Source organism: Candoia aspera, chromosome 2 (genome assembly GCF_035149785.1).
Source record: "Candoia aspera isolate rCanAsp1 chromosome 2, rCanAsp1.hap2, whole genome shotgun sequence".
Lineage (NCBI taxonomy): Eukaryota > Metazoa > Chordata > Lepidosauria > Squamata > Boidae > Candoia > Candoia aspera.
The window spans coordinates 230590146-230610117 of record NC_086154.1 but is presented as its reverse complement, the minus strand read 5'-3'; the positions used below and the strand labels follow the sequence as shown (position 1 = coordinate 230610117).

General features: G+C 38.7%; 1 protein-coding gene across 1 annotated transcript in view; it reads left to right on the top strand.

The window, feature by feature from the left end:
- Nucleotides 1–19972, top strand: part of ATG10 (autophagy related 10) — a 116047-nt gene that overhangs the window by 72154 nt on the left and 23921 nt on the right. Inside the window, exons 4-5 of the mRNA XM_063295456.1 lie at nucleotides 12237–12363; nucleotides 18114–18211. Of these exons, the coding sequence (XP_063151526.1) occupies nucleotides 12237–12363; nucleotides 18114–18211 (225 nt within the window). The remainder of the gene's footprint in view (nucleotides 1–12236; nucleotides 12364–18113; nucleotides 18212–19972) is intronic.

The window sequence follows — 19972 nt, the reverse complement described above, 5'->3', positions numbered from 1 at the left end:
CTGGCTTGTTAAAGCAATCTGGGTGGTGTCATGTGAGTGTGTTCTAGCGGTAGTTAATTCTTAGTGAAGGGGTTGTTCCTTTGCCTCTTAAAGAGGCTTTGGTTCACCCCCTCCTCAAGAATCCATCACTGGACCCACTATACTGAACAATTTTCATCCAGTATCTAACCTCCTTTTTTGGGAGCAGTTGGTTGAAAAAGTGGTTGTGCGGCAGCTTTGAAGGACCTTGGGAAAAGCAGTTTATCTGGATCCCTTTCAGCTGGGATTCAGGCCCAGGTATGGGATAGAAATGGCATTGGTTGCACTTTTGGATGACAGGGTGGGGTGGGGGTTGTGCATCCATCCTTGCCCTTCTTGACCTTTCTGTGGCTTTCAGTACCATTGACCATGGTATCCTTCTGGATTGGCTCAGAGGATTAGGGGTAGACAGTACAATGTTGTTTACCTCCTTTCTCTGGGGTTGATTTCAGTTGGTGGTAGCTGGGGAGGAGAGATCCCATCCTCAGCCCCTACTATGTGGGGTGCCGCGTGGTTCGGTACTCTCCCCTTTCCTGTTTAACATCTACATGAGGCTGCTGGGTGAGCCCATCCATTGCCATAGGATGAGGTATCATTGATATACTAATGATACCCAATTATACATCTCTGCCCCTGGTGAGTTAAGTGGTACCATGAACGTCTTAACCTTGTGCCTGGAGGCTGTGAGGGTCTGGATGGGGAACAACAGGCTTCAGCTGAACCCTGGCAAGGCTGAGTGGTTTTGGGGCCTGTTGGTTCTAGGACTATGCCATATTTGGTGCTGGATGGGGTTGCACTGCCCCAGACAGACCCAATGTGCAATCTGGGGTCCTCCTGGATTCATGACTCCTATTCAAAGAGCAGGTGGCAATCATGGCTGGGAGGGCCTTTGCACAGCTTTGTGTCGTGCACCAGTTGCATCTGTTTCTGCATTGAGAGACTCTGCTGACAGTCACTCATGCCCTAGTCACCTCCAGATTGGACTATTGTAATGCGCTCTACATGGGGCTGCCCTTGAAGAATATCTAGAAGCTTCAATTGGTGCTTTAACTGATGTAAAATGCATTGGCATGGGCAGTAACGTGTGCTCCTAGATAAGCATATATCACAGCTTTCTTTCACAAGCTGCATTGGCTGCCAGTCTACTTCCAGGTCCAATTCAAGATGCTGTTTTAATCCTTTAAAGCCCTTCATAGCATGAGGTCAGGTTATCTCAGGGATCATCTCTCCCAGATTACGTTAGCCTATCCCATTAGATCTAGCAGAGAAGCATGTTGTGGGTACCATCTGCTAGGGACTTATATTTGGTGGGTCCCAGGAGGTGGGCCTTCTTTGCTATGGTGCCCACTTTATGGAACATTCTTCTTGCCAAAGTGAGGTTAGCTCCATCCCTATTACTGTTCCAGAAGTCCCTCAGGATGGGCTATGTCATCAGGCCTGGTGCTCCCAGGGGACCTGTGATATTCCAAGATTGCTCCATCACTGCAGTTAATATTCACTCTCTCCTGTGCCTTTGGGTTTTTTTTATATTTTAATAATGATTGTTTTATATTTTTAATGACTTTTTATATATTTATTGTTTTACTTAATTGTTGTATGCCACCCAGAATCACTTTTTTGTGAGAAGGATGGCCACATAAATAAAATAAATAAATATATAAATAAAATATATTTTATTTATATATTCAACAAAATATGAGTAATAGTAGAACAATGCAATGTAGGCTGCTATTCTCTTGGGAGGTTCATAAAATAGCAGCAACCCCACCTTGTCCTTCTAGTCAACCTCACAAATGTGCAACTGTTCAGCCAGGTCTCAGTGATGCACACCAGATCTGCCCTCTCATCCAGTTTGATTTGTTTCAGACAACCTGGCATTCAGTAGCATCAGCCTGAGTATGAAGTACCTGAATCATGAATTCAGAATGGGGGAATGGAATTTGATACCAGCACCAGATTTGCAAACTCTCTTCTCATGGAACAGCTTGTACTTCATCTTCTACCTTACTTCTTCCTGCCTGTCACTACTGTTATCATCCCTTTTTTTTCCCCTTTAGCCCCCCCCCCCCCCCAATCAATGTGCAGGATAACAATCTTCCCTCCAATTCAGCTCCAACTGCAATACTAATAATCACACCTGGCAGCTAGATTTGGATACCCAAACCTACATTCCAAACCCACCATTCCCAAGAGTAGATAATCAGCCCTTTTGCTTCCCTTCAGCAACCACTCTTCCACTACTTGGCTCTCACCAGTTGCGGTCAAAGGGGAAGGACTCCTTTCCTTGTGGCCTCAGACCTGAATTCTCTAGCTTTCACTAAGAGAAAGAATGTACTATTTTTTTTTATTTCTCCTTTATCTTCCATTTCCTATGTTTATTATTCTGTCATCTCCACTTGAACTCAAGGTCAGTTTCATCAAAGTCATTTCCAGGAGGTCTCTTGTGCAACTGCCCTAACTGGCAGAAACCTGGCATACAATGTAATTCTCACCTCCTTCTCCCTGCTCCACCTTATGTTTTCCACGTATCTTCCTTCGTCAGTATTTTCCTCCTTTTTAACTCATCCTTACTTCCCCTGTTCATTTTCCTTCCTTTTCTACTTCTCTTCTCCTGTTTCATTGTCCCTTTTGTGCTTCAGATGCCACTGCATCTGCTCTATTCTCATACCATCTTCTCCTCTACTCCTCAGTGGACTGATCAAGTGAGCTTCAAGCAGTTACTCTGGTAATTCACATGGTCTGCCTTGATCTCGGGCACAAAACTCATTTACTGAACAGCACTACCTCTCCCTCAGTTACGGTCTCTGGGTTCATCCAACTGCAGTCACTTGGGTCTCCAGCTCTTTCCAGTTTTTTTCTTAAGTAAAAAGTCTGTTTCTGATTATTTTTCTAGTCTTCTTTCTCTTCCTCTTTGTAGTCTTCTTCCCCCTTCCTTTTGCACCAAAGTTTGTAAACAAACACACTGCAACACAGTATTACAGAATCACAAACAACTGGAAGAACAGGTAATATACCCATACCTCCTGAATGTCATTTTTAGCTGATTATGCTTGAAGCTCTTTGGACTAATTCAAGCAAGAAACTAAGCCATAATGTGATTTGTTTGGCTTTGGTTTATTATATTAAGTAAACCCAGTCATTGTCATTTATTCAATAAATCATAATTAAACAAATGATGATGTAATAACAAGTCTGGCTCTGTTTCCCTCCTTGTTGCTGGGGTCTATTCTTTATTATCTATTCTTTATGATGAATTCTGAAAAGGTCTTTGATTAGCAATACAAGAGACAGTGAGCGAATGTCAGAACAATGAGAGCTGGGGTTTTTTGTTTTGGTAATGCATTCCTGCTGGAGCAATATATATTTCTGGCATCTGTCATAACTATTCCGTAGTTATGTGTTCATGTTATTAAAATATATAAAAGCTGGTTCTGCATTTTTGGGGAATCTTGCTTCATAAAGGCTTTCTGGATCAAGTGTTGTTAATGTCTGAGAGTAGAAAAAAGATGCAACTTTTATCAGCTTTCCTCTTCTTCTAAGGAGCCTTCCCCATTTCAGTGTTTTTCCATAACCTAGGCTGGTTGATGTTGGCTGGATTCCAGATCCTTGTGAAATGCTGCCAAATTAACAGCTCCCACTACAGTTGAACTTTGCTTGAAGGATCTTGTTGAACAGCTTTCTGAGAAAATGTACAATTACCATGTTTACAAAAGCAGAAGTCTGTATTTTGGATTAACTTTTAAGGTAATTTCTAACAAATAGTTTTAAAAAAAGCAGATCCTTTCACATCTGAGAACAAACATAGGATTAAAATACTGAAGACTTACTGAAATTTGTGAAGACCTTGTATATTAATTAGGTAGTGTTGGTTTTTTAGAGATTAGATTAGATTAGATTAGATTAATAGATTGAGTGAGTGAGTGAATGAGTGAGCCTGGTACAGCAGTGGAAAGTATCTACTGTACTTAGTATTCCATTATGATAGCACAAGAATTCTTTTATTGAATGTAATCAAATAACAGATGCTTCCTGATGACAACTTCCCAATTTGTTTAGGAAACAGGCAGTCCCAGATTTGGTTCCCCACGCAGTACGGCAGTAATATTGCTACAGAGAAGCAATAACTGAAAAATCAACTGATTTGGGGCTTTTAAAATATTGTTATAAAAGGTTTAATTTTGTTTTTCAACCCCAAATAATGATTGCAAATCTTTTCATCACAAGCTGTACTTAAAAGTCTTTCACAATTTCAGTCTTTCACAATTCAGAAATTCAGTTGAAATCAGTGATAGAGATTTATAGTCACGATAATACAAACTTAATCCATCAATGAAAAACATTATGAATAGAACTCTTCTTATGTAGATATTAATAAACTGTTTGTATAATGTGTGTTAATAGGTAAACTCAGTTTATTTGCATGATATAAATGGATACAAATGTCTGTAACAGGTTTGTAAGAGCTGTCTTTCTGCTATTGCAGAATTAATAACATTTGACTCTCCAGATGTTGTTGAACTCGAACTTCCCTTAGTCCTAGCTAGCATAGCCAAAGGTGAAAGATGAGCGAGGTTTCAGCCAGCAATTTCTAGAGAGCCAGATGTGCTGAGCTCATCTACGTGTTCAATTTTTTTTTACCCTAAAGTTGCTGCTGATGTTTGGATGGCTTTGGAATAATATGAAATATGTGAAAAAGGCTGAAAAAGTTAAAAAGGAACAACAAAAATCCTGTGTTCCATCTTGTGGATATGATTGTAACACCAAGGACTCCATGAATGCGATTTTTGCTAGCACAAAGCTGCTGTTGGTTACTACTGGTGGAAAGAGCTGTGAACTGTATACGCTGCGTATGCGCCTAATGTGACGTTAAACTCAAGCTCGTGTGATTTCCTTGGCTGCTTTGCAGAGGAAATATAAAGCATCCGTTTCTGATTTTGAACTATGTTTACCTATTAAATGAAGGCTTGAAGATTCATGGTTGAACTATAATTATTGAATATGCCAGAAGTCTAAGCCATGGCAATCCTGGCTTGCTTGAATAAATAGTTGTTTAAGTCATGTTTGATGTAATGGGGAACTTTGCTTAATTCAAAATCAGAAGCAAAAATGTCTAGTCTCTAAATGCCTTGCTAGAGGAGAAAGCATGCAAAAGTTAAACTAAAATTAAATCTGAACGGGCTCTCCTCTAAAGCAGAGAGAGTCATATCTTTAAAAATTATAATACTGCCACAGTCTTGCATGAGGAAATCAGAGGGGTTCCCTAAATTAATTTTTTCCCCTATAATATTGACCATATTGAACATCTGACCAGTGGACACATGAATGCCTGGCCACAGGAGGAATTTGCTTCCCTGTAAATAAATAGTTACTTTTATTTCACAAAACAGTAGTATAATTTGCATGGAAATTTAAAGACCCTGATAATTGTTTTCACTTATTAATATCATTAGCACAGTTATTTCTTCTTAATGCTGTAGCTGGTCTGTATTGAGACTTAAAAATGCATTTTTGTCAGAAAATGGTTAAAATAATGCTATCAACGTTTGCAGACACCAAAGTTTGCTTCCTTCTTTGTATTCATCCTAGTGAACAGCAAAGGATTACTCATGAGTACTCTAGTTGTCATGTCCCACATCCTGTTACTACTGTTTACCAAATAAAAAGGGATTAGTACTGGTCTTAAGGAGGATTCAGAAGTTCTTGTATGTTTATAGGACACAGAACTTGCTTTGCAACTAGAAACAAGAAAAGCAAATGAGTCTGTGCTTTAAATATATAGTTAAAATGTAGAGTAAAACTGGATATTATCGTTACATGAAAGTATACACTTATTAAGCAGTTTGCTGTGTTTGGATTATTTCTTTCAACGACTTTGTAAGAAATACTTCTTTTTGTCCCGTAATCTTCATGAATTTGATCATTTTTTGAATAGGTACATTTCTTAGATCAGTTTGTTCTCCAATACTAAGTTGGGGCATAACGTGAAATGTTTCTTTAGCGCAGGAAGATGAAGTAAGGTTTGTTAAGGACCAGAGAGAAGGTAACACCAGCTGTGGTTAAAACAGGTTCTCAAGATAGTTGATTTTTAATTGCTTCTTTCAGCCCTTTAGTTCTTCATGCAGAAAAAACAAACAACTGTATAGTGATCTCCCATATTCACAGCTGGTTAACTACTAAGGACACCTCAAATTCTCTAACTATATAGAATACAAGCTTTGAAGCATACAATTATCGGTTTGTACACACAGATGTATGTTTTTCTGGAAGGCATATTTGCTTATATTCTGTGAATGTATTGTTTGCGTTATTGTTAACATATGTTCTAATATTTCCCTTTAGCTCAGTCCATAATAAATGTTTTCAAAAAATAAAATGGCCTCATTTCCAAATGACCACTAATGTTTGCAAAGGAAATCACTTCAGTTTGCAGGTGGCCAGTAACTAATGAAATTGCCTGAGCAAAGATTTTGAACAGTTAAGAGTTATTGTGGTCTTTGAGAAGGATTTAATGAATGCCTTACATTAGCTTCACTTCTGTGATACAGTGTAGATTTTTCATTCTATTTACTTCTAATCCAGTAGTGGTATGTTTACTGTTGAAGTACTTTATTTTCAGTAACATAAGCTGCTGTTATTATATGAATTACAATATACATCATTTGTGCAGGTGTATTTTGTTTGTTTATTTATTAAACAAATTTGTAACAAGGTGTATAACAAGAGCAAAGCTGATATAAAGGTAAATGGTTTTAATTTTCTTTTTAAAAATAGTATTATAAACCTACCACCAATATAAATGTGGGGTCTGACATTTATTCTCTATCAGCTGAATTATGCAGAAGGATGCTTTATCACTCAAAGTTACCAAAAGATTGTCAATGATAGACACCCAACTTAGAGTAATAAGAATACACTAGTGAGTAAAGTAGAGTCATGCAGAATTTGAAAAGTGATGATATAAACTTATCTAGTCCAATTGGTTAGTAATAATAATTAATAAACATAGCTTAAGGTACAATATTATATATAAGAAGATTGTACAGTTGTTTAACCATGTTTTTAATTCTGTATGAGTGAATTCTGTATGTGTGAATTGCCCATGACTCTAATGTAATATTTTTCTTCCCCTGCAGCTATGCATATCCGTAAGTCTTCCCTTGGCTGGAAGAAACCCTAGCAATGTAATAGGTTAGGAATAGCAAAGTGGCTAAAAAGAAGCCTCTGTTTGATTCTTGCCGTTGTCTCATTAGATAGCCTTAGACAAGCCACACTGTTTTAGACTCAGTCCATCTATTTGTAATCTAGACTGCAGGCTCTTGCTGCTTTGGGGGGTGGGTGGGGGGTGCATCATTGTGATGCGTGTAGAAAAGGGGCTGGGCTTGTGATGCAACAACGCAATACTGCTTTTTTCAGCCTGACCCCTTACCTTCCTGCTGTAATCCTGAGGAATTAATTATAATTTGTAAGAATTTAAGGATTATACTGAAAATGAGTTCACAGACCTCACTAAAGCACAATGTACTTTTTATAGTTTTGGCTTTGTATTTTGTGAAGTCAGACATTGTAGTTTTTAAACTATGACATATTAACTAGACTACTGTGCGTTATTCAGTAAGTAAATAATGACTTAGCATGAAGTATTACCCCAGTCTTACATGTGTTGTTTGTGAAGCATTCAGAATATTTGAAAGTTCTGTAGAAATTATAGTGCATTGGATTGAATTGAAAGCAAGCACATGGCATTCAATTCAGATGTGCCTTTTCTGTCCATAGCTGAGTTCTGAGAGAGAAAAGACTCTTTCAAGTTTGTTGGAGATTCTCTCAGTGCATGATACTGATTGGCCTAATTAACTAACTTATTTATTTTTTAAAAAAATCCCTTCTCACCCATATGGGTGGTATGTGTCTTCCTCAACCTCGGGTCCTCTACCAGAGGCCTGGGAGTTTGAGGGTTCTGCGCAGCATCTTAGCTGTTCCTAGCACTCCTCTCTTCTGGACAGAGAACTCTGATGTTGTTCCTGGGATCTGTTGGAGCCACTCACCCAGTTTGGGGGTCACAGCCCCGAGTGCCCCTACCACCACTGGGACCACTTTGGCCTTCACTTTCCGCATCCTCTCTAGTTCCTCCTTCAGGCCCTGGTACTTCTCCAGCTTCTCATGCTCCTTCTTCCTGATGTGGCTGTCACTTGGCACTGCTACATCTATCACCACCGCTGTCTTCTGGTCCTTGTCTATTACCACAATGTCTCGTTGACTGGCCAGTACCTGTCTGTCTGGATCTGGCAATCCCACAGGATCTTAGCCCTGTCATTGTCCACAACCTTCTGTGGAATCTCCCATCTGGACTTGGGAGGGTCTAGCCCATACACTGTGCAGATGTTCCTGTACACAATGCCAGCTACTTGGTTGTGCTGTTCAGTGTATGCTGTTCCTGCTTGCATCTTATACCCTGCCACTATGTGTTGGACTCTCTCTGAGGCCTCTCTGCACAGTCTGCACCGTGGCTCCTGTCTAGTGTGGTAGACCCCTGCTTCTATGGATCTGGTGCTTAGTGCCTGTTCTTGTGCTGCTGTGATCAGTGCCTCAGTGCTGTCTTTTAGTCCAGCCCTTCCCAGCCACTGGTAGGGTTTCCTGCTGTCTTTTAGTCCAGCCCTTCCTCAGCCACCTCAGCTATCAGTCGATGGTACATCCCATGCAGGGTCTTGTCTTGCCATGGCACTTCCTCTGCTTGATCTTCCTTCCATGTCTGCTGCTGCCTCAGCCATTCTCTCAACGGCTCATCTTTAGGTGCCATCTTACTGATGTACTTCTGGATGCTCTGGGTCTCATCCAGGACAGTGGCTTGAACACTCACCAGGCCCCGCCCTCCCTCTTTCCACCTGGTATACAGTCTCTGGGTGTTGGACATGGGGTGGAAGCTTCCGCACATTGTGAGGAGCTTCCAGGTCTTCACATTGGCAGCCTCCATGTCCTCCTTTGGCCAGCTCACTATACCAGCAGGGTATCTGATGACTGGCAGGGCATACATGTTGATGGCGTGGATCTTGTTCTTCCCATTGAGCTGGCTCTTCAGGACCTGTCTTATCCTTTGGTGGTACTTGGTTCTTGCGGTCCTCCTTGCCTCCTCATCGTGGTTCCCATGTGTCTGTGGGATACCAAGGTACTTGTAGCTGGTCTGTATCTCTGCTATGTGGCCTGCTGGTAGTTCCACCCCATCAGTCTTAACTACCTTCCCTTTCTTTACTACCATCCGGCCACACTTCTCCAGTCCGAATGACATCCCAGTGTCCTCACTGTAGATCTTGTCAGGTGGATCAGTGAGTCGATGTCTTATTCAGTCTTAGCATACAGCTGGATGTCATCCATGTAGAGGACATGGCTGATGGTAATTCCACTTTTGAACTTGTATCCATATCCATTTCTTGTGATAATCTGGCTGAGGGGGTTCAAGCCCATGCAGAACAGCAGTGGGGATAGTGCATCACCTTGATGGCTACTTGTGAGAGCTTCCTTGAGTTGACTTCCAGTGTTGTCTTCCACAGTCCCATTGAGTTCTTGAGGAAGGTCCTGAGTGTCCTGTTGACTTTGTATAGTGCCAGGCATTCAACAGATCCATGTATGTTGCACTCAGTCATAGGCTTTCCTGTAGTCAGTCCAGGCTGTGCTCAGATTGGTCTGTCTAGACCTTGAGTCTCGGGTGACTGCTCTATCTATGAGCAGCTGGTGTTTGGAGCCTCTGGTGTTGTTCCCAATGCCCTTCTGAGTTGTGCTCATGTACTGGCCTATATGGTCCTGCAGCTTGGTGGCGATGATGCCTGATAGGACTTTCCATGTTGTAGGGAGCAGATTATTGGCCGGTAGTTGGATGGTATTGTTCCCTTTTTGGAAGCTTTCATGATTAGCACGGTCCTACTTTGTGTTAGCCAGTCTGGGTGGGAGCTGGCTGCTAGCAGTTGTTTCATCTGTGCTGTTAGGTGTTCATGCACTGCTGTCAGTTTCTTTAGCCAGTAGGTGTGGATCATGTCTCGGCCAGGTGCTGTCCAGCTGTCCATGTTCTTGACCTGCTGTTGGATGTCTGCTACTGTGATGGTGACTGGTTCCTGCTTAGGGAGATTTCTGTGGTCTGCTCTCAGGTCCTGCAGCCACTTTGCACTGGTGTTATGTGTGTTCTCTTTCTCCCATATGTTCTACCAGTACTGTTCAGTTTCTGTTGTTGGTGGCTCTGCAGTTACTGTGTTGTTGCACTGCAGTTGGGAGTACACCTTGGATGGTTCTTTGGTAAACAGGGCATTTATCTTCTTGGCCTCTGCTTCTCTAGTGTATCTCCTTAGCCTGGTAGCCAGTGCTGTGAGCCTTTGTTTAGCAGTCTCTAGGGCTTCAGATGGAGTCAGGCCCTTTTATTTTTTCAGTAGCCGAGTCTTATCCTTAATCTCCACACCCTTCTGTAGTTCTACCAGCTGACTAACTTCTCTCCGAGTTGCCTTGATCTTAGCCTCCAACCTCATTTTCCAGGGGGGGTATGTACTCCTTCTTGATCATGTAGCCAAGCATCTCCAGGATTACAGCAGCTGTAGTGTATACTGGTTCGTTGGTTTGAGTTATAGTGGTAGTAGGGATTGTTGCGAGGGCTCTATTGGCATCTTCTAGCATACTATCTGATGGTACTTCTCCACTGAGCCTTGGTAATCGGTCTCGAGAGTTGACTGTAGCTAGTTTATCCATGATATTTTGCCTCATATCAGCTGCTGTGCTCTGTAATGGAGGGAGTGGCAGTGATGTTCCAGCTTCAGGTGTTGGCTGCACCTCCAGTTCTTCCGGGTCTTCTTGAGTCTGGGGTATAATGTGTAGTTGGTCTGCCTCAAGTTGTGAGAGCAGCTTCCTCTTAACTATGTTGAAGCGTTGGGTAACTAGCTGTTTCTCAGTTAGTGTGGATGTAGGTCTTTTGTCCATCCATAGTTCCCTCATGCATTTCATATATCCCCTCTCATTAGGTCTGCTGTTGTAGTAGCATTACATCAATTCCAGGTTCTCTTGTCTCATCCATGTATGGTTTGTTCCAGTAGCCCAGTTATCATCAGATTGTCCTGGTTCCCCAACATCTGACGCGGACCTTGTTAATCTGGGCAATGTCCAAGCCGGCATGACTCTCTTAGTCCTATAGGATATATACAATATATACGATATATACTGTAGGATAGATAGATATAGATATAGATATATAAAATTATCCATTCAATCAGGTCCAATTCTTGGAGCTTGCCTAGACAAGTCCCTGCAGTTTTCTTGGCAAGGTTTTTCAGAAGTGGCTTGCCATTGCCTTCTTCCTAAGGCTGAGAGACAATGACTGGCCCAAGGTCACTCAGTTGGGTTTGTGCCTAAGGTGGGACTAGAACTTACAGTCTCCTGGTTTCTAGCCTGATGCCTTAACCACTACACCAAACTGGCTGGCATAGAAAACTTATATAGCCGCCTATTTTATACATGATAATCCTAGGTGGGTCGCAACAACATTCATAAAATCAGAATCATAAAACCCACAACAACATCATAGATCCCATCACAGTGCCACAACATCCCATCACCTCCACATTTACATTTGTGTTTGCTGGGCTCACTTCCATCTTAGCCCAGTGCCTGGGTGAAGATTCAGGTCTTCACAGCTCTCTAGAAGGCTAATAGGTTGGGGACTCTCTGAATTTCAGTAGGGAGGCTGTTTCAAAGGGTCTGGGCAGCCATCAAAAAGGCATGCCTCTGAGGTCCCACCAAATGGTAATATTTAAGGGAACTTGTGATACCACTAAGAAATGTTTTTGACATATTAAATAGTAAGACAATAAATGGATGGATAAACTTATAGAACTTTTAAAAAACGAGACTTGTAGATGAATTGCCTGAATCATGCAGAATGATCCCCACAAGGATCTAATTATTACTAAAACAAGAGAATCAACTTATTTATTAAAAATATTTTGTCACAATTATATTAAACACCCCTTTTCTCTTTCTCTCTCTCTAACGCACACACCATATGTTTGTGTGTGTGGACGCACTTTTTAATATATCATCAGTTTCCAGATGGACTTAATGATGATGTAATACAATGTATGCATACATAAATGACACTGATTTTGATTATTTCATATGTGTACCAATTTTATGAAATATGCTATTTCTTCCTATTACAGCCTTGTGTTTATTGGTATAAATATCTGTTTCAGGGAGGTCTGGATGACTCTCAAGAGGCTGGAGTCTCTGAAGTATCAGAAGTGATTTGCTATGAATATCATGTTCTGTATTCTTGTAGTTACCAAGCTCCTGTTCTCTATTTTAGGGCATGTTTTTTAGGTAAGTGCCTCCTATATCAAGCAAATATTTAAAAGATACATAATGATATAAATTTTGAACTTAACTGGCAAGAAAATAAAAAAAATGAGTAAGTGGTTTATGATTCATTTCAGGTACATATTTCAGTATCTGTAAGTATCAGTATCTTAAGGGTGGATGATATCATCTCTGCCCAAAGAAACTTGATCTTTAGAATGGTGGCAGCAAGCATAAACCAGATGACTATTTTCTTATCCTTTTTATCTTAAAAATATGGGGTCATCTTTATAAATGGAATATTTGACCTTGACAGTTATTGAGGTGTCACTGATAGGGGCTTACAGAAAAATTCATTTTAAATTAATAATATTATCTAAGTAAGGTAATTTTAATGATGAAAGCAAGTTAATGTTTCAACTGTTTTGTGCATAATTTTTAAAATGTGTGCCAAGAAGTGGTTATATATGTTGTTTTTATAATAGATTTCTTAGTTGTTTTACAACACTTCAGAAGGTAGAGAACTCTGTAACCTTGAAGACCATTATTAATTATCTTTAGTTAGTAGATTAGAGTAGCCTTTCCCAACTATAGTGCAGTCCAGATGTGTAGACTTCAATTCCCAGAATTTCCCAGACAATTTGAAGATTCAAAGAGCCAGTTTGATATAGTGGTTAAGGTGCTGGCCAAGAAACCCGGAGACTGTGAGTTCGAGGCCTGCCTTCTGCGTGAAAACCACCTGGGTGACTTTGGGCCAGTCACTCTCTCTCAGCCCAACCCACTTCACAGGTGGGGAAAATATGAGGCAGGATATTAAGTATGTTCTCTGCCTTCAGTTATATATGAGAAAGGATATCATCGTTATCATCATCAGGAATTCCAGGAGTTGAAATATAAATATCTTCAGGATGCCTAGGTTGTGTAATTCCAGGAGTTGAAGTACAGGTAGTCCTTGACTTACAACCATTTCTTTAATGACCAAAGTTAGATGGTGCTGAAAAAAGTGACTTGTGACTAGTCCTTGCACTTATGACCATTGCAATGCCCCCCCCCAGTCACATGATCAAAATTCGGGCTCTTGGCAACTGGCATGTATTTACGACGGTTGCAGCATCTCGGGGTCATGTGATTGCCATTTGCGACCTTCTCAGCCAGCTCCCAACAAGCAAAATCAGTGGGGAACTGCGTGATTCACTTAACCGCATCAAAAAAGGTTGTAAATTGGGCGTGACTCGCTTAACAACCACATCACTTAGTGATAGAAGTTCCAGTCCCAATTGTGGTTGTAAGTTGAAGACTACCTGTATAAATACCTTCAGGATGCCTGGGCTAGAATAGAATGATCATACTACTGCACTGTCTGTGCTCCACATTTTTCCATCCAAAGAGTTGTTCCTGGGGTTAGGTGGTTGAAATCCTGAAGTCGTTTCTAACTTTAGTTTCCCATACAGCAGCATCATTAGCTTTTGTGTGTGGAATTATCTTGCTTTATCTAGATTAACACATCTGAATGTTGCTAATGATATCTTTTTCTTTTTAATTAAAAAGTAGCTTAAGCTGCTCTGAATGTGCTTGGTAGATTGAATCACTTGCTGCCTTATATTGTTTAATGGCTTTTAATTTTGCCATGTTAGCATTTTAACTAGCTCTTTGGATGTAAAATTGGAAGAGGAGATTTTCAAACAAATCTGGTAAAGAGGTTTTTAATCTCAGGTTCATATTTTTGCACATGATAATTTAGGGTATATTTGCAATTTAGAATGTAGGAAATGAGGTGCATATCTCAAGGTATATTGCTTGTAATAGTTTGCTAACTCACACTGAGATTATATCCTTGTAATTATTACAAACTTTTGACGAAGTAGCAACACCCTGTTGAAACTTACTTGCAGGTGGGCAAATAAAGACATGCTTGCTGCTTACTTGGTGATTTCAAAATATAAAGTAAGAGACCCATTAATTTAGCATGTGAAAATATGTCATGTTTGTATTCATTGGAACAACAGCATTCCCTTTGGAGTGGAGGGTGGGAAGGAAATGCTGTTGCTGCAGGTACTGTATAAGGCGAGTGTCATCCCCACCCTCCTCTTTTAAAAGTATGCTATTTTCATATAATTAGTATTCACTATAAGCAGTTAATCACCAGAGAAGAGCTCCCAGAGACAAAACAAGTTGTTTAGCTTGTCAGCATCAGGGAATCAGATGTGTTGAAACATGACTCCTTATAGCTGGAGTGGATATTACAGAAGCTGATGGATGATTTAATGCACCATCATTATATTGCATGCCAACAGCTCCCCTTGCAGTACAGAATTTTAATTGTTCCTGAAAGCATAATTATATGCCATAACATGTTCGTTGGGAATTTTTCCACAGTAGAAAACAATAGCTTTTGAAGGATTTTTTATAACAAACTTGGGCCTCCTCCTATCTTAAAGTTCTTCACTGAAGAGTAGGACCAATCCAGAGCTAAAATGGACCATTTCCCCAAACAGTTTTTGTTTTGATGCCCTTTAGATGTTACAGAGTTGCAGTCCTCATAACAAGCTCCTTTTCAGAGAAAGACAAAGACAAATCTAACATAAAACAGAATCAGTTAAATAAAAAATAGTTAATGTCTTCAATGGGCAGAGTTAGCTATGAAGATCAATTCTTTCATTATTTAGTTGAGTTTGTTAACAGTAATTTGAGAATAACACATTTAGTTGGATTTTACTCATGTAATGCTAAGCCTGTTTTAGCAGCACATATGGAATGTACAGACAGAAAATAAAGCTTCTACAGTGCTACTGAAAGGAAGCATTTAATACCACACTTCTCTCTACTTTCTACTTGTGATTATTTACAACCTTGCATACAAGTATATATCTTATTTAGTCACTGATATTAAGTCAGAGTTTGTGATATTAACACTGTGATTTGTATGTTTGTGTATATTCATCCAATATAGAGTTTCTCTAATGTGAATACTGTTAGTTCTTACGTTTTCAAAAAAAAAATGAAGTCTTAATTTCTTAATCTTTAGTACTAGTAACTAGTACTGTTGGGGTACTAGTACTGTTAGAGATATAAGAGGAAATTATTTTTATATTACTAATGGCTTTTTTTCCCTTCTAAATGTAAACATTACTCCTGGTTGCATGATTCATATTGCATTATCTACATATCTGTGGGTTTCTGGCACACTTTTGGTACTTTATAGTAAAGTAAATTACAACTATGACACCAGGACTGGATGAAGAGATGTTCCCAGGTTTTGTATAACAACATGGATAGCATTTCTTTCTAAGGCAGTTTCATATGAGATTTGAATAGATAGATATGCCTATTTTTGTGCAATGGAAATGAACAGTTATCAGCACTGATGATTCTTCAACATCTACTCTTGCAGCAAAATGAAATTACAAATATTTTTGTCTTAATTTTCTATGTAGAAGTGATTTCTGTGGCAGCAATTTTATCATTAAAAGGTTCATAAACATGTTGCTGGAACGTTTTCCTGCTTTGAAAGCCATAAAGTCAGTAGGGACCTTACTGTTTAACTGCATCTAACAGTTTTTGAAATGTTAAGTATAAATCTAAAGATTGTTTTGAACTGCATCACTTTCTCTCCAAATTTGCTCTTTACAAATAAAACCTCCGTTAATTGGAATTAATATTTAAAATTCTTGTTAAAAAGTTGGAAGTAACAATTATACCTCTATATAAGTCACATGCTATAAAAGTGCTCTTTTCCCATATATTTGTGTGACAGTAATGCTGATACAGCAGTTTGTGTTAGAGCAGGCAGCGACTTTGAAATAGGTCCTGTCTTCTGCTTCACTGAAGAGTTCCAGGATCAGAGGGACAGACTTTGCAAGCTTTTATGCTTTTGAAGACAAGGAATTGAACCTTTACCCAAACACAGCGCTCAGCAATGAATGCAATAATACCAATTTATGTAGCTCCCTCTCTGTATTTATAAAGACTTCATTCTAGAATAGGGCCAATTCAATCAGACAAAGAATACTTGAAACAGAATAGCAATTAAAATAGGAAATTGAAATTTTGCATTACCATATCAATAACAGATTCTCTTATTTATCTAAGCAAATTTGTTTTACTTAATGTTTGGAAGGAAGCCAGTCATGACAGATGTAAAATGGAGGTTTTGCAGCAAGAATCAGATCCCGTTTTATGTTTAGCATTTCCTATTAAAACTAGTACTGTGCAAAAAAATTTCTCCTTCATTTGCTTTAACCATTTGCCTTCAGATTGATAAAAAAAGAAATTGCTTTCTAAATTTCTTACAAAAAGAAAGTTGCAGAAAAATTCTCATGAAATTCTTGTACTTACTTTGTTTTATGAAGTGGCCAAAGAGAGTATGTTAACAACCTTTCTTTCAATGTACAATCATCTTTCCAGCAGTCTTCAACTGCCCTAGTTTCCTATGATTCAATTAAATCCCAAAGGAGACTTCTTGAGGAAACTCCTACAATGGGCCTTTTTCAAAACAGGAAATGTGAGCAGCAAGGAAGACTGCAAAGTGAGAAAATATCCATAGAAGAACTCTTGATCATGTCAGAATTGTTAAGTAAATTCTAAAACAAAATGAAAGGAAATTCATAAGCACTTTAAGAATGGGATGGGAAAATGGAAACCTTTTAGATGGAAGATAACTTTTGGGACCTTGAAGGACCAGATTTCTAGATAGTGGTAACTAAAAGGCACATAGAGGGCATCACCAAAAACCTGTTTTGGTTAAGTTTTCTTTATGTTAGTAATATATATGATAACTAGTCCATCAGTTTTTGGGGCTTATTTTCTGTTGTGACACATTCCAATTTTCCTACACAGATCACTAGTTTCTAATACTGTCTTTGCTTCCGTTATATTGTTTTTGCACTTGACATTAGTGCTGCTAAATAGTAAACAGAATGTTGTTGTCCATTTTGAGTATGTTAAAAAAGAACCCTGAATCTGATGGCAACAGGATTTCGAGTTCTATCTAAATATGACATTCAAATGTTAATTGGAAGAATAAATCTTGTTTATTTCATGAAGATGAAAATGTCAGTGGAATAAAACTATTTATCACAGTATAATGTCCTCCTGACACCTGATAAATGCCATCTTAATGATAGCTATTGGGGAAAAAAATCAAAATATTCTCTCATTTGTCAAAAACAGGTCATATATTAGTTTCAATACAGTAACTTCGTTTTATTAAAAAAAGCTGATTCAAGAATGAAGGCATAATCAGTATTTGCACAGAGGATCTTGTCAAGGGTAGTTATCCTACCATTTAGACATAAGTTACAAATCTGTCATGAGTAAGGATGGCGAGCAGGGGGCTCCCATCCAGACTGTCAAGCGCATGCGTAGCACTGATGAATTGTTCAGCCATTCAAAGAGACACAGATCGGGACCGCCTTAACCCTTGGGGGTTATATGTCTGGGTTTTCCCCACGCTTCTTCAGTTTGTTAGGATTCCTGTTAAGTACTAGCAATAAATATTAGAGACCAGTTCCTTGTCTCAGTGTGTTTCCTGGTTGTTAGGACAAAATCACTGATGAATAAGATTGGACATCCTAATTTCTTCACCTATATGCAAACAAACATTCTTCATGACATTATTGTTATGGTTCTTTTAGATTAAGAAGAATTAATGTCCCTATCCCTGTTAAATTTTGTTTGTTTGTTTGCCTTCAGTCATCTATATTTTGATGATCAAAATTATATAGGGATGTTATAAACAGCTTCTCACAATAGAATATGTGGATTTCTTTTTACAGATGGAAAACCTTTAACTCTGGATGAAATATGGAAAAGTGTGCATGAATGCTATAGGGATCGCCTCTGGCAAGGACCATGGGATACCATTACACAACAGGTTAGCTATTTCTATTACTTGTGTGAAATTATTTATTTGAAGAATGAGTTTTAGAGTAAAAGAGATTGTTACTAGTCCATCTACTAGGATCTAACATGAAACTGATGGATTCACTTGAATAGAAATGTTTGCAATCACTTGACTACACATAGGTATGTTCTAACTTTATTGTTATTGCTGAGAATCTTTGGTAGTAACAGTACTTCAGTCATATCTGAAAGAGGCGTGTGATAATTTGTCTTGGAAAATAATGAATCACAAGGAAGTCCTAGCTTGATTTTGAAAAATAATATTGTAGCATACAGCAGAACATTTTAGTTTTCCTCCATCCCAAAACTTACAACTACCCAGAGACATTGGGAAGCATATACATTTAATAAAACACGATAACAATATATATGAAGTTAAGATTAATTCTATTGTGGTTTATACATTTTTAGCATTGTATTACTGAAAATCAACCTGTTTAATAGACCCAATACAATGGGAGAGCTGTTCCAGATTTGCTAAATTTAGGTGTGGAAGGCTAATAACCATGCCACTAGTTTGGATACAATTTACCATATCAGGAAAGTAGCCTTAAAATGCATAATCTTTTCTCTTCTATGAGATTGAGATATAGAAAAACCTAATTTTTCCCCTCTTGTTTGTACCTTTTCAAATGTATTTTATTTTTATTTTTATTTTACTTTATTTTATATTTAAAAGCACAATGAAGGAAAAACAGGAAAAAAGAACAAAAAGGAACAAAAATATTAGAGATTTTCAAGTTTTATAAAATTGAGAATTTTCAAAGAAATACTAGATTAGTACTACATATAAAATGATCTTATATGAATTTAGCATTTAAAAACCATGGTCAAAATCAAATCAATAATTAGCAAATGCAGTCAATATAATAAGAATAATTCAAAATAAACAGTTAATAAACTGTCGATGTAATCTGAGAAAGCCTGTCACTATTAGCCTAACTTAATTTTGATGGCCCATTTGGAGAAGAGAGAGAGATCTGTTATTCCCACATGTCCCATGCTCCACCTGTGGGCACCTCCTTAGAGGCTGCATCTTTTTCTGGTGTAGGATCCCATGAAAATACAGGTTTGAATTAAGGAAGTGCTGACAAGATGCTTTGGAGTGGTCATGGACATGCTGTCAGCACTTCCTTAATGCAAAACAAATATTTTCCTGAGATTGTATGTTATTGTGCAAGTCTAGGAAAAGATGCCGCTTCTTAAGGAAATGCCAGAAGGTATGGCATGTACCCCTGCACCCCCTACAAAGCATTGTTTTGGCTTCAGACCCAAAGTCGTGCACATCCCTAATTAATTTCTTTCCACATTTTGTATGCCAGATGCAGTTAGGCTGAAGCACAAGAATTCAAGGTGATTCAGTTATACTGATATGTGGGATTCAGCTGGCATACACCCAATTACTTTGGCTGAAAGTATTTTGCATTCTTCATTGAACTAATAACTGAAGTAGCATAAGGAAAGAGAGGAAAGTATATATATGCAGTCTGGCTTTACTGATCCAAATGATGTGTTAAATTTCTGTCAGATAATTCTGTCAGAAATATTTTTAGGACATTCTCTTCACTTTTTTCAGGACCCCAGTGCTTAAGTAAGCCACAGCTTTGACACAGAATGGAAAATACAATCCTAGTGGTTTTTAGTAGTGGAAGTTCTAAATCCAGAACTACGTCTAGATACTAAACCTTTCAACTAGGAGCCTCTGGAAGAACAGTTGCCAGTAGAACATCTC